This window comes from Xyrauchen texanus, chromosome 3 (assembly GCF_025860055.1).
Source record: "Xyrauchen texanus isolate HMW12.3.18 chromosome 3, RBS_HiC_50CHRs, whole genome shotgun sequence".
Lineage (NCBI taxonomy): Eukaryota > Metazoa > Chordata > Actinopteri > Cypriniformes > Catostomidae > Xyrauchen > Xyrauchen texanus.
This window is the reverse complement of record NC_068278.1, coordinates 5,354,715-5,370,859: the sequence shown is the minus strand read 5'-3', so window position 1 is coordinate 5,370,859 and position 16,145 is coordinate 5,354,715. Positions and strand designations below refer to the sequence as shown.

At 37.8% G+C, this 16,145-nt stretch overlaps 1 protein-coding gene across 1 annotated transcript in view; it reads left to right on the top strand.

Moving 5' to 3' along the window:
* The window catches only part of hip1rb (huntingtin interacting protein 1 related b), a 107,140-nt gene that overhangs the window by 71,262 nt on the left and 19,733 nt on the right, over positions 1–16,145 (top strand). Inside the window, exons 8-19 of the mRNA XM_052109607.1 lie at positions 2,250–2,390; positions 4,931–4,988; positions 5,097–5,172; positions 5,293–5,451; positions 6,147–6,199; positions 6,354–6,426; positions 7,027–7,210; positions 7,301–7,389; positions 9,481–9,597; positions 10,453–10,554; positions 11,505–11,699; positions 15,578–15,725. Of these exons, the coding sequence (XP_051965567.1) occupies positions 2,250–2,390; positions 4,931–4,988; positions 5,097–5,172; positions 5,293–5,451; positions 6,147–6,199; positions 6,354–6,426; positions 7,027–7,210; positions 7,301–7,389; positions 9,481–9,597; positions 10,453–10,554; positions 11,505–11,699; positions 15,578–15,725 (1,395 nt within the window). The remainder of the gene's footprint in view (positions 1–2,249; positions 2,391–4,930; positions 4,989–5,096; positions 5,173–5,292; positions 5,452–6,146; positions 6,200–6,353; positions 6,427–7,026; positions 7,211–7,300; positions 7,390–9,480; positions 9,598–10,452; positions 10,555–11,504; positions 11,700–15,577; positions 15,726–16,145) is intronic.

Here is a 16,145-nt window from a genome sequence, read left to right as displayed (position 1 = left end):
CTGCATCAAGTAAGATGGCAGCGACTGGAGAATGATCATTCGCCACTGACCAAATGATATTGATGAAATGCCTAATTTATCAGAAGAGCTGCTGCCCTGAATGAACCCCACCTGATCTGTATGTAGAAGAGATGTCATAACGTTACATAATCGCTTGGATCTTTGTCCTTTTTAAGAATCAGACTGATTCGGGCTTGTGTCATGGTTAGCAGAAGCATTCCATTCTTTAATGATTCAATATCAACTCCTAACAAAAGTAGAGCCAGTTCTGTAGCATCAGATCTAAAAAAAATCCACGGCAAAGCTATCTGGCTCCGGAGCCTTTCCTTTTAATTACCTTGTCAAGCTCCTCCAAGATTATCTTGGAATAAATATTTTTGCTCAGTTGTCAATTTAGGGAGATCTAATGGTTCCACAAAGTTTCGAATATCTTCATCAGTAGACTAAGACATGGAACTATAAAGATCAAGGTAAAATTATTTAAAAACATTATTAATATAAATGGCTGTGATAAAAATGTCACTAGGGAAATGGTAGAAAAAGACTCTCTCTGCTTTATATATCTAGCCAAAAGCTTCCCTGCTTTGTCCCCTGACTCAAAATAGGACTGTCTTGCACTAAATAACCAAAACTCCACCTTCCATGACAAAATAGTATTATATCTGTATTTCAATCAGGTCAATTTTCTGAGGCCATCAGACGACATTCGGCGCTTCAGCTCTGCCTTGGCACTTTTAATATTCCCTTACAACTCCATGTAACGATGCTGGCAATGACAGGCAGATGATGCTGATGAAGTGTAGAACCCAAATGCAGTTTATTACTAGAAACGTGAAAACCATAAACTGTAACTACAAAACATAAACATGAACTTGACTTGACTATAAAACAAAACATAAACATGAACTTGACTTGACTAAACTTGACTTGATGTGACTCGACTTGACTTAGCTTAGCTTGACCTGACAAGAGACAATGGCAAACTAATAATAATATAACAAGACATTGACCACGAATCAATGGCATAAGAGAACTAATAACAAAACTATAACCATTGGGAACAGGACACATGAACATGAGGGAAACAGGATAATCACATGACTTGACATGGAAACAGGGGATAATATGACATGGCAGGGAAACAGGAAACAACATGACATGGAAACACTTTTCAAAGACATTAACACAAAACATGAACAAAAACACATCTAAATGTGACAATCCACGAGTTCTCTGGCTTCGTTGCTCTAGGGGGAAACAACTTCGTCAAACAGTAAACAGTTAAACATCTATCCAGACTGCTGTACTGTCGCCTGCAATTTCGCTCCAAATCGACCTGACAGCTCAAAATTAAAAAGATTATTATAAGCTTACCGTAGTCAATTCGGGTAAGGCAAGGACACGGTTTTGAATGCTTATTTTTTATGTACTCGCTCAGTAACGGAATTTTGTTATTATTAAACAAAAAATCTTAAAGGGTTAGTTCACCTAAAAATGTAAATTCTCTCATTATTTTATCACCCTCATGCCATCCAGGATGTGTATGACTTTCTGTCTTCAGTAGAACACAAATTAAGATTTTTAGAAGAATATCTCATTCAATGAAAGTAGATGGTGATCAACATTTTAAAGTTCCTTAAAGCACAGACAATCATAGTAAACGTAATCCATATGACTCCAGTCTTCTAAAGTGAAATGACTGCTTTGGGTGAGAAACATATATTTACTATTTAGTAATATTTTGTCCTTTTTACTCTTTATTGTTTACTTCCGGTCACTCTGCAGTGCACGTCCAGGAGGGAAACTGGTTCACACCGCCTCTCATGTAATGTAAGCGTGTTGGAACATGCCAGCACACTTACGTCACGCAAGAAGCGGTGTGAACCGAGTCCCCTCATGGACAAACTTTGGAGAGCGACTGGAAGTAATTGTTTTAGAAGACATTAATTTAACCACTGTATTCATATGAATAACTTCAATTACTACTATGACTTGCATTGAATGGACCTACAGAGCTGAGATATTCTTGTAAAAATCTTTGTTTGTGTTCTGCTGAAGAAAGAAAGTATCTGGTATTGCATGAGGGACAGTAAATGATGAGAGAATTCGTTTTTTGAGTCAACTAAGTAGTGCAGCTTTAAGCCAAAACCAAAATTAGTCATAGATATTGCTGTCTTCTGTGTTTGTTCACATATATGACAAAACCTGTATAATCTTAATCTAGGTAATTTTACTGTCTTTATACTCAGTGCTCCGCCAGCTCAATATGTCCATTGCCATCTCCACACTGACATCAGGCCAGTGTAAACTGGCACCGCTTATCCAGGTCATCCAGGACTGCAGTCACCTGTACCACTACACCGTCAAACTACTGTTCAAACTGCATGCCTGTGAGTGTTTGGGTGCTAGCTCCATCATGACACTGATAATAACTGATAATAAGATTTAAAAAAGGAAAAACTTTTCCAGTTGTTCATGTCGTCTTGTCATACGTACATGTATATACACTACCATTCAAAAGTTTGGTGTCACTTGCCTGAAATGTTTCTCATGATCTTTTGATCTGAAGGCGTATGCTTAAATGTTTGAAATTAGTTTTGTTGACAAAAATATTATTGTGGCAACATATTAATTTATTTAATTACAAAACAAAAATTTTATATAAAAAAAATTGTTTTTTGAAATGGATGAACACCGAATATTTAAGAAAAGCAGCCACTAAGTGCCCAGCATATCGATGTGATGATATTGTTTAAAAAGCATCCCAGGGTGAAGTTGGTTGAGAAAATGTAAAGAGTACATTTCTGCAAAATCTAGGCAAAGTGTGGCCACTTTGAAGATGCTAAAATATAACATAGTTTTAATAATTCCCATATTTCCATTTCTATTATTCCATAGTTGTGATGACTTTACTATTATTCTAAAATGTGAAGAAAGAAAAAAAAAAAAAAAGAATGAGTAAGTGACCCTAAACTTTTAAATGGTAGAGTATATACATACAGTGCATTCAGAAAGTATTCAGACCCCTTACTTTTTTCACATTTTGTTATGTTGCAGCCTTATGTTAAAATGCTTTAAATTATTATTGGTTTCACATCAATCTAAAGCAAAAAACATATTTTTGATAACTTTGCAAATTTATTACAAAGAAAAAACTGAAATATCACTGTGAAAAATCACTAGTTCTCTTCGTGAAGGAGGAAGCGGGAGCTGGGTAAAAATCAAATGTGATTTTATTTTTCTCACACTTTTCAGTGTTAACATAAAGCTTTTCTTTTCAGTATAACACAACACACATCCACACTGCTGCATGCATCTCTCTCTCTCTCTCTCTCTCTCTCTCCTCCGTTGGTCTGGATTATCTTTTTTATCCCTCTCCTCTCTCACTGCAAACACAAAACAGCTGCTAGAAGTGATTGCTAGCCTCGCTCTCTGCAAACGTTGTTTGGCCATGCCCCCATCACATTGACATAAGTATTCAGACCCTTTGCTATGGCACTTGAAATTTAGCTCAAGTGCATCCCATTTCTCTGGATCATCTTTGAGATGATTCTGCACTTTGATTGGCGTCCACCTGTGGCAATTTCAATTGATTGGACATGATTTGGAAAGGCACACACCTGTCTATAAAAGGTCTCACAGCTGAAAATGCATATCAGAGCAAAAACCAAGCCGTGAGGTCAAAGGAACTGCCTGCAAAGCTCAGAGACAGGATTGTGTCAAGGCACAGATCTGGGGGAAGCGACAAAAATTTTTTTGGCTGCATTGAAGGTTCCCAAGAGCACAGTGGCCTCCATAATTCTTAAATGGAAGAAGTTTGGAACAACCAGGACTCTTCCTAAAGCTGGCCTCCTGCCCAAACTGAGCAATTGAGCAATCTGGTCTGATGAAACGAAGATTTAACTGTTTGGCCTCAATTCCAATCATCGTGTGAAACCAGGCACCGTTCATCACCTGCGCAATACCACCGCAACGGTGAAGCATGTTGGTGGTAGCATCATGCTGTGGGGGAAAGCTGAACGCAGCTGGTCTGGAGCGCTCAGGACCACAGACTGGGCTGAAGGTTCACCTTCCAACAGTAAAATTACCCTAAGCACACAGCCAAGGCAATCCAAGAGTGGCTGTGAATGTCCTTGAGTGGCCCAGCCAGAGCCTGGACTTGAAACCAATCAAACATCTCTGGAGAGACCTGAAAATGGCTGTCCACCGACGGTCCCCATCCAACCTGACAGAGCTTGAGAGGATCTGCTGAGAAGAATGGCAGAAACTCCTACATCATATCCAAAAAGACTTGAGGATGTAATCGCTGCCAAAGGTGCTTCAACTAACTACTGAGTTAAGAGTCTAAATAGTTATGTCAATGTGATATTTCAGTTTTTCCTTTTAGTAAATTTGCAAAGTTATCAAAAATCAGGTTTTTGCTTTACCATTATGGGGTATGGAGTGTAGATTGATGTGAAAATATAATAATTTAAAGCTTTTTAGCATAAGGCTGCAACATAACAAAATGTGAAAAAAAATTAAGGGGTCTGAATACTTTCTGAATACACTATATATAATATATAACAATTTACTTTAAAAAGTGGATTTTATGTTGTTTTTCATTTCAAAGCATATCTCACCTTTCATTTATGCTCACATTGCAACATTTCTTTATATATTTAATTATTCCATGGTTTATTTATTTATTTAATTACTACAGAAATCTCTGTTTGAAATTACCAGCTTCATTTTAGTGTGAGAAGTGGATGTTATGACCAATTTGTCTGCGTGCTTTCATCATCTGTATTTTTCTAAAATGTAATTCACTTCCATAAATCATGTACTTAAATTTTATGCTACAATGTGGATTGATTTTCAAGCTTTAGTATTTTAAACCTGGGCATCCCCTTTATGTCTGCACATGGTAAATGAGTGTTTTTGGTGCCAGGTTTACCAGCAGACACACTCCATGGACACCGTGAACGCTTCCATGATCAGTTCCACAGGTACACATTAAAAACTTTTATGTGTCACTGAATATTAGAATAAGAGAGAGTAACAAAAGTATGCTGTGTGTTTTGAGTAGTTTAATGTTTGTGTATTTTCTTTTTAAGCCTCAAAACATTCCTCAATAAAGCACGAGACATGTTATACTTTAAGAGGCTGATTCAGATCCCAAGGCTGCCTGATGTAAGGAAACACATTTTCATGAACAGTTTTTGGATTCTCACCCTCTTAATGTCTTCATACATTGTTTTTTCCTTGTAAGCATTTTCCTGGTTAGGTATTTTCAAAATCCCTCTTTTTCAGTCTCCCCCCAACTTCCTCCGGGCCTCGGCCCTGGCTGAGCATGTGAAGCCCATGGTTGTTATTCCGGATGAGGAGGAGCCTGAGGAACAGGAAGAGGATGATCCTGAACCTTTGATAGACGTTAGCGAAGCGCTGCCTAGCATGGCCTCTCAGCCATCGGTACTTATCTGAAGAAACAATAGAGCATGAAGATAGATTCAGATATCTGTTATGGGATATCTGCCAATTCATGTTGTCACACAGTCCAAAAGCCTTTTTAGGATTTTGAACTTTTAAAATAAGGAAACATTTTGATGTAAAATGAAATATTTACTTTCTGCAAGATTTCTGGATTACTAATCAAATGTGAACTGCTGTGAACAAAAGGCCAAATATAATTTGTAATATAATTAGTAAATTGTAAGTTTTGGTTTGGACTTTCATGATGAGAGAATTTTCTGACATCTAGCCTAAACCATTCTCAGATTTGTCTGCGGTCTTGTTAATATTTTATGGCTACAATTGACCCTTTGCTAAGCCTCATCTTAGACATGTTACTGACTAATCCTACCTTGGGAACTATTGCTGTCCGCCATTTTAACAGACAAGCTTTTTCTAATGTATGTCTATGGAAGTAATGTGTGTTTGGATAATTTAAATGGAATTTTATAGAAATTTTATGGGAAAACATTGTTGCCAGAGCAATGATAGAAGTGACACAAGGTACCAGAAAGGATGTGTACATGTTTAACTTCATGTTTAAGACATGCACATTTTCTCCATGGTAAATTAGTGTGATAGTGAACGTGTCAATCTATCAATTGCTCCTTTAATGTAATGCAACTTCTTTAATATGACTTGCATTGTTTTTAAAGGCTGACATATTTGATCAGGCATTTGGACCACCCAGTGATGGATTTGATGATAGGTAGGAAATAATCTTATGCATAATTGTGTTTGCAGAGAATTGTGTGAATGGAATGTTTTACAACAAAAGTTATGTTTTGCAGAATCTACTGTATATATCTGGGAATTTGTACCTTTTCAGGTTTTTCATTCATTATTTCCACTCTTTATCATAGGGACCTCCAAATTGAACGACTGAAACAAGAAATTGAATTGCTACAGGCTGAACTTGAGAAGATCAAAGGAGAGGTGAGATGTTGGCCACATTATTTTCCAAGTTATTTAAAAGTACTTCAAACGATTTGAAAGTACTTAAAATTTGATTACCATCATTTAAATAAAATGCCATTGTCTGATATTTTTCTTGAACACACCTCAGTCCAACAAAAAAATTTAATGTTTAGTCCAAAGAGCTCTTCAGAGTTTGTTTAAATGTGTAGTAGCTGGGATTTAGCTTCCGTCTTAACCATGGAATTTTTAATGTCTGGTTTAGAATTTGAGAGGAATGCTAAGCTGAGTGTCCACAACACCTGTACATCTGATTGCGTATGTGTTTTGTAATGCAAACATTTCTAAACAACTTACAGGTCCCAACTAGGTAGAGATATACAGATGTAAAAACCCTTAAATAATTAAAATATCAAGAGAAGCAGATGTTTCTTTTTTATTTAAAAGTAGTTGACAAATAAATGTGACTACAAGATTCTATCCATCAAATAAAGAATCAATCAATCATATAAACTTGCTGTCAAACTTTGAATTCCAAAATTTCTTTGAAAAAAAAAAAAGTTTTATTCTTTCCCTCTCACCCTCACAATTTTTCCTGTTCCACCTCTGTCCTGTGTTTAGGCTCAGCGTTATATTTCACAGCTCAAGTCTCAGATCAATAGTCTTGAGGCCGAGTTGGAGGAGCAGCGTTTGCAGAAACAACGCACCCTGGTAGAGAACGAGCAGCTGCGCATGGAGCTCGAGGACATCCGCTACCGTAGCACTGAGCATGAAAGCATTCAGGCCACCTTTATTGAGGCAGAGAGTGAGTTCACACACATGCTCATGCATGAATGCACACATTCCAAATTCAACAAAAATGTATTAACTGATGTCTTTGACTTCTCACACATAGAAAGAGCGCAAGCAACAGAACTGCGTTATAATAAGCTGAAGGAGAAACATGCTGAACTGGTGGCCAACCATGCTGAACTCCTCCGAAAGGTAGTACAAATGGTGCTATGTTTATTATGCATTGCATGTATGCTTCAATGACCTTTCAACAACTGAAAATTTGTGAGGCAAAAAAAACATGCCTTAAATTTATTCAGAATATGATGAATATCATGAACTATGTACAAGAATATTTCAATAAATGTGCAACATGTACAATAATTTTTTTGAATAAAGGGTTAACCAGAATATGGACTTTAATCTGAAAATGAATCAGAACTGATTCTAGAAATATAATTCTGGCAATCTCCATAAAAGTTTTTCTAAAAATACTTTTATTGACTTAATATGGTTTACTCTTACATGTTGCACTCTTACATGGTGCTTACATACAGCCGTGGCCAAAAGTATTGGCAGTGACATAAATTTTGTGTTTTACAAAGTTTGCTGCTTCAGTATTTGTAGATAATTTTTTTCACCTGTTTCTATGGTATACTGGAAAACAATGATAAGCATTTCATAAATTGAAAGACTTTTATTGTCAAAAACATTCAAAATATGCAAAGAGTCAATAGTGTTGACCCTTGTTCTTCATAACCTCTGCAATTTGCTCTGGCGTGCTGGATATCAGCTTCTGGGCCAAATCCTGACTGATGGCGATCCATTCTTGACTTATTAGTGCTCGGTGTTGATCAAAATTTGTGGGCTTCGGCTTGTCCACTCGCCTTTTTAGGATTGACCACAGGTTCTCTATGGGATTAAGATCCGTGGAGTTGCCTGGAAAAGGACCCAAAATTTCAATGTAATGATCTCTGAGCCACTTCATTCTTGCCTTTTGACATGGTGCTCCATCATGCTGGAAAATGTACTGATCATCAACAAATTGTTCCTGGATCGTTGGGAGAAGTTGCTCTTGCAGGACGTTTTGATACCATTCTTTATTCATGGCAGTGTTTTGGGCAGAATTGTGAGAGAGCCCACTCCTTTGGATGAAAAGCAACCCCACACATGGATGGTCTCAGGATGCTTCACTGTTGGCACGACACTGGACTCATGGTAGCGTTCACCTTTTCTTCTCCAGACTATTGATTTTCCAGATGTCCCAAACAGAAGGGGGCTTCATCAGAGAAAATAACTTTGCACCAGTCTTCTACTGTCCAATCCTTGTACTACATGTAGAATTTCAGTCTGTCCTTGATGTATTTCTTGGAGATAAGTGGCTTCTTTTCAGCTCTTCTTGACACCAGGCCATTGTCCAAAAGTCTTCGCCTCACTGTGCATGCAGATACACTCACACCAACCTGCTGCCAACCGTAGCGAACTCCTCAGGAGACGAAAGTCCTGGCACTTGCTGGACACTTTGGGATGTCCACTTTGGGATTTACCAGATCATCAAGAACTTCAAGGAGAGAGGTTCAAATGCAGTGAAGAAGGCCTTCTTCACTGCAGTTGAACCTCTCTCCTTGAAGTTTTTGATGATCTGGTAAATGGTTCTTTCAGGTGCAATATTCTTTGCAGCAATTGCTTTGCATGTGAGGCCATTTTGATGCAAAGTGATGATGGCTGCATGTCTTTCTTTAGAGGTAACCATTGCTAACATGAACACAATGATTGGAAGCACTTCGTCCCTCCTTTTATAGCAATCAGTCTGCTCATATAATCCAATCAGAATTATAGAGTGATTTCACCTGACTAGTACTCGTTCACACTTTCCGAGCTGCTGCTGATATGATTGGTGAAATTATGTTAGCTGGTCATTTTGTGCGAGGGCCAAAAAACAGTGAAATTTGGGTTTTTGTGATAAAGTTAATTTCTTTGGGCAATAAAGCTTTTTGCAATTAATTATAATGTATCTGATCACTCTGCACAATAATCAAGAAACAATCTGAATCAACACCACAACAACTGAAGCAGAAAACTTTGCAAAACACAACATTTATGTCACTGCCAATACTTTTGGCCACGGCTGTAATTGGAATATGACGAAATTCTGAATAATATCAGAATATACTTGTGCAAATTAAATTCAGGTTAATGTGTTTACATGGTTCTTACATAATTGGAATATGAACACATTTTAATTAATATTAGAATATACTTGTGCATATAAACAGAGTCAGTCTGTCATTTTATCTTCTGTAGAGTGCAGACACAGTAAAGATGCTGTCAGCCACACAGCAGACTCAAGATGAAGTTGAAAGAACCAAGCAGCAGTTAGCCTTTGAGATAGACAGGGTCAAACAGGAATCAGACATGAAGGTAAGAATGCACACATAAATAATGCACACATCTTCTCTCTAGTGGTTCAGTCCCTTGCTGGCTGGCAGTAGCTGCCTCTGGCAGATGAGAAGACTGCAGTGGCAGGTCACAAGATCTGCCAGTGGGAGTCCCCTTCGGCAAGTGGCAGGATCCATTGACTACTGCCCCATTTAAAAATAATTATATTTCCAAAGCATAGGCCCAACTTGCAATAAACAATGTGATCTCTCCTTAGTCTCTGTTCTTTGGCGGAAATCGTGGGGGGGTCAGGACCCCCTATCTGAGGGTTGTCCCTCCCCCCCTAAAATATCATTAAAATATGTGTATTGTAAATAATATAATGATATATTCTTAAAATAATTGTTTAAGAAATAAAATAATACAAATGTAAATGGGGCAACAACAAAAAACCCCTTGGTGTCCCCTTCAAAAATTGCTCTTGAGAATTGTTATGTTTATTGTCCCCCCCCAACATTTTGATGAAATTTTCGCCCCTGTCTCTATTCATTCATTTATAAATAAAGGCTTAATTTATTCTCACTCATTAGCTAGTCGCTATTACGTTAAAGAGCTCTGAATTTTGCGATCTCCCTTCCACTCTCACTCTAAGGTATTACATTAATTTATTCTGATGTCTTATTTAATAACTTTTTATGGAATTTGCATGCCGGTAAAGCTGTCTACTGACCGTGATCCCAATCAGAAAATTACAGCTTGTGCTGGTTGGTTAGTTCAACCAGTAACTATTCAATGTATTGCTAAAAAAACAAGTCACATGACCTGAGAATAGCAGCTTCTGCCATCCAGCTAGAAATTGAACCACCTCTCTTAATATACTAAATCTTGTTATTGTAGTTGGAGGAGCAGAAGTTTGATATGGATAAACTGAGAAGAGATCTTGAAGAGAAGATTGCAGAGATCCAAAAAGTCAAAAGTTCATTACAGACTACTGAGAAGGTATAGTATCTGATCAATGGTAACGTACACTCACTGAGCACTTTATTCAGAACACTGTGGTCCTAATAAAGTGCCCGACGTGGTCTTCTGATGTTGTAGCCCATTCGCCCCAAGTTACCCATTGTTGTGCATTCTGAGATGCTTTTCTGCTCACTACAATTGTACAGAGTGGTTATCTGTGTTACCATAGCCTTTCTGTCAGCTCAAACCAGTCTGGCCACTCTCCTGTGTGTACCTCTCTCTTGAGCAAGGCATTTCCATCCACAGAACTGTTGCTCGTTGGTTGTCTTTGGCACCATTCTGAATAAACTCTAGGGACTGTTGTGCATGAAAATCCCAGGAGATCAGCAGTTACAGAAATACTCAAACCAGCCTGCCTGGCACCAAAAACCATGCCACGGTCAAAATCACTGATATCACATTTTCCCCACCTTCTGATGGTTGATGTGTACATTAACTGAAGCTCCTGACCAGTATCTACACAATTTTTATGCATTGCTGCTACATGATTGGCTGATTTAGATAATCACATGAATAAGTAGATGTACAGGTGTTTCTAATAAAGTGCTCAGTGAGTGTATGTTTCGTGATAATTTTCCTTGGCTCTGTTCCAAATCCCAGTGAGCTGCCTAAATAGAAGGCATTTTAAGTTGTGCTCCCGATGTGAAGATTGTTCCAAAAAGTAGGCACTATAATTTGCACATTTGACACCTTAAAATTGAAATGATAATAGTAAAGTCTAATTAAAAATTGACTACCAAAGTTTTACCGCAAATTTTAATTTATTTTTTACTTGGAGATGAGTTACTGAAAGAACTATTTTCTGTGGTTATCGACATGCCATTAATGCTGTAATGCATAAATGCTTAACTTATATTGAATCCTGAATATTTCTTAAATATTTCAAAGTTTTGGGGTCTTGGTCATTGTCCTTTTTGGTGTGTTTTCAGGCTGGAGAGCAGCTGAACAGCTCTATGACTGCACTGCAGGCAGAGAAGATGAGACTTATGCACTCTGTGAGTGAGAAGGATGCAGAGCTCTCCTCTCTGAAGCAGGCAGCTCAGCTGAAAGAGTCTTCACTCCTGCATGAGAGGGACAGAAGCATCAAGGAGTTGGGAGAACTACAGGGCAAACTCAAAGAAAAGGTATGGCCAGGTCTAAATCTCTGAAGAGAAAATAAAGCATGAAATTAATTTTGTTTGCCCTTTTGCCTTTCTAGTGCTAATGAAAAAGATGTGGATAGATTTATATGCCCATCAAATTCACTGCTTTTGCATTGTCACAACTGAATTTCAAGAGCAGATTTTGTTGATATGTGCTGTTTGAATGGAACCACATTTCTGAATTCCCATGGTCATGGAAAACCTGAATATATCAGGACATTTTAAAACTGAATACAATGATTACACCAACCAAGGCTATAAATTCCGGTCAATGTTCACTGACGTGTTACACACATATTTCAGCTGGTCACAAACATGTAGGATTGTTCCCAAAGCGCTTTTCTCAGCGCAGCATCCTAGTGAAGCTTTTTGTAAAGGGAACAGAAAGTACTGACAAACCAAATCTGAAAAAACAATCAGAAGTCAGAAGACAGATAACAGGATAAACAAGGAGGGTAGGATAAATACACAAGACAGAGCACAAGGGGAGAAAGAACACCAAAACAAAACAGACATTTGACAGGATCCCAACACTAAAAACTCAACATGAGTGTCGGGAACCTGACAGAAGGAGAAAGTAAAACTTGACGGATGCTGAAAGGTTTTTGGCTACATATCTGGGGACGATGAATGTTGCCCGATGTACTGTAGTTAGAGTAAAAAATAAGTCCAATACAAAGTCTTCATTAGTCCAATTGTTATCTGTCAATATTGTTACAGACATTACTCAAGAGTAAATAAAAGCACTAATATCCCAAACACTGACTGTGTGAATGTAGCTTTTCTGTATTACTCCTGCCACTGCACCATCTCTGCAGATGATGGCACTATTGCTGCTTTGTAATCAAAATACAATCTATTGATTGGCTTAAGAACTGTCAGTTTAGAACTCTTGGACCAATGGAGACATTAAACTTAAAGCTGCATGAAGCCCCCCAAACAAAGAATTTTTAAAATTAGCTACAGCTGTAAATTGATTAAGTTTTTCGTACAGTTTTCTATAATTAATCGTGATCAATTGATAGGAACACTATGGTCCTAATAAAGTGCCTGACATGTTGTTCTGCTGTTGTAGCCATCCTCCTCAAGGTTCGATGTGTTGTAGTGATGGGTATTCCGTCTCTTTTCAGTGAGCCGGCTCGTTCGGCTCAGCTCACCAAAAAGAGCCGGCTCTTTTGGCTCACAAATTGCTCTTTAAAATAATAAACAAAATTCAAGTCAAACTGTTTGCGATAGTTTGACTATAATTGGTGTTAAAACAATTCTAATTAAATTATTAAATGAAATCATACTCTACCTTAACAATATGTTTTAAAATGTATTGGTTTGTTATGAAAAAGAATGCTATTAAACATTTACATTTAAAGTAAAATTTGTATTGTATATAAACAAAGTGCATATAAATCTAAACATTCAAAACGAATACAGTCTGAACGGCATAATAGACAGGGCCAAAATGATGACCTACGCAGTGTGACAGGGCGGAGGGCAGGGCCGGGTCGTGATTATACACACCCGGTCCCTTATCAGGCTAATTAAGCCTCCGAGAGGGATAAAGTCATGTGTGTGTGTGTTTGTCTTTTAAGTTAATCATTAAAATATTGTTTATATCATCAGGCCTGTTCTCGCCTCCTCCTTTCCATTGAACTGCGTTACACGCAGATTTCCAGGGAAGGGGGTGTTCGCGTGTTATGAGCGTGAAGTGATCGCAACTGCTTTTGGGTCCTTGAATAATGTATATAACGTGCGGGTAAGGCCAGCCGGTGGACTTTCTGGTGCCCTCCCTCATGCATCTTTGGTTCATTGGTTGAGACTGTCTGGTTGACAGGAACAACATTTGAGGCTGTTAGTCTGAGCAGACAGTCACAACGAATGTGTGTACACTTGAACATTTAGGCCTATATTATTTTATTTCTTTTTTCGTTTTTTGAATTAGTTAATTCTATTCATTTAAATCTTTTGATTTATTCATATCTTCATTTTTGTATATTTTTATAAATAGATTCGGATCTTCTGATATTCGAGCCGGTGCCCAACGTTCACCTACAAGATCCAGCTCTTAGAGCCGAATCGTTCACGAATGACCCATCACTAATGTGTTGTGCATACTTAGATGCTATTCTGCTCACTACAATTGAGAGTGGTTATCTGAGTTACTGTAGCCTTTCTGTCAGCTCAAACTAGTCTGGCCATTCTCCATTGACCTCTCTCATCAACAAGACATTTCCATCTGCAGAACTGCCCCTCTCTGGATGTCTTTTTGTTTTTGGCACAATTCTGAATAAACTCTAGAGACTATTGTGTGTGAAAATCCGATAAAAAAGAGATAAACAGTTACAGAAATACTCAAACCAGCCTGTCTGGCACCAACAATTATGCCACAGTCAAAATCACTGAAATAAAAATGTTTCCCCAATCTAATGGTGGATGTGAACATAATCTGAAGCTCCTGACCCGTATCTGCTTGATTTTATACATAACACTGCTCCCACAAGATTGGCTGATTAGATAATCACATGAATAAGTAGGTGTAAAGGTGTTCCTGATAAAAGTTCTTAGTGAGTGCATAATATCTAATATTATTATTTTATCGAATATATTTTGGAATGTAATGCATTAGTAATAGAAATTGTTCCTTTCTTGCATTTTGTTAAGGCCGTTCATTACGATAGTAAGCTCATCTCCTCGTCTGTCACTGCATGTTGTTAACTTTGTATGATCCTTTAAGGAAAAATAATGTTTGCTATCTTTTTGTTATGAACAATTTTTATTGATTCCATACCACAAGCCAAACAGACATAACAGAAAATGTGGGATCACATTATATGAAAATAAAACCCTTCCCCCCGAACATTATCCCCTATATTAATGACCGGCCCATTGCCTAAAATTCAGAGTCTGGGGCAAAATGAAATTTGAGTGCCCTATACGTGAACATAAAACTCTGAACCCTCAACCAAAATTCTTGGATCTTAACACACCACCAAAAAACATGGGTTGTGTCCCCATCTTCTGATTGACATCACCAGCAGGTGGGTGTGTCTTTAATACCCAGCCTATACAATCGATGTAAAATCTTAAATTGCACAAGATGTGCCCTTGCATCTCTAGATGTAGACTTGATGTTTTTTAGAATCCTAGCCCACACTCCATCCTCCAATATGAATATTTGCTATCTTGTGAATGTTACGGTTAAGTAAAGTGAGTGCTTTGCATTCACCATGCACATTAATGTGTTCTGTTTACTTTCACGTGAGTTTGACGCAAACCACCCCAGGTGGCGTGCGTACACATCAGACCATACAAGAAGTGTTAATCTTTGCACATTCGGTTCAGTTACACGGAGATGGTCTGAGATCTTTGTGAGCCCATAATACACCACTGTACTGGAAATGGGGCATTAAACGGATGCCTCAATAATTATGTAAATTTATTTTAGCTTGTTAAACAGTCCACATTACTTGCAGACAAGTGAGTACAAAAATAAAATCAAAGTTTGAGTGGACAAAAATAAAATTGTGAGCAAAAAGGCAGAGACAGCAAAACCAGAGAGATGACCTTAGTTCTACAGTGCTTGTATATGAGCTTAAAAAACTTCTTCACATCATCAATGACTTCTGTCTTTGAATATCATGATCCATTCAACTGATTGGCTGATGAAATTTGACTGAATACATCCATTTGTGATGATTGATACAATTGATCCAAAGTTTCATTTTCTCATATATCATCATCATCATCATCATCATCATCATCATCGCATATTTAGTATAGCTAAATGCAATTATAATCCTAATTATGTGCATTTCTGCAAATAATCAGTTGCATAAGTGCTAATGTATCTTTGCTTGTGTATGCAGTTGGGTCGTGAGGAGCAGCTGCACCAGAAGTTGTTAGAGGAGCAGTTTACTCTGCTGCAGGCGACTGTTACTGAGGCAGAGAACATCATTCAGGATGCTGTCGCTAAACTAGATGATCCACTGCACATCCGTTGTACCAGCTCACCAGGTAATGCTGTGCTGAGTGCAATTTGCACAGTGCAATTCCCCATCTAGTAGGCTGGCTCTAAATGTTAGGATGTGGAGGGTGCAACCAACTACCATGATATGGCACCCTTAGACCCAAGTACCTGAATCGGCTCTTTAAAAAGCTGACTTCACTATTCGTTTGGATGTACTGTTTGCCCTTTTATAATGTTCTTCTCTAATATTTGATCATACTTTTATGAATTACTGCTGCCATGATCACCAGAAAATGCACACAAACATATATTTTAAATTAAATAGAGGGTAAAAGCACAGTGTTTATGCAGCAAGAATGACAATGACATAATTTAAATTCATATAACACAGTGCTATTTCAGTACATTTAATGTTGGTTAAACTGAATTATGAGTGTTTAGTGACTAAATCCCTGTTTGTAAAGGAT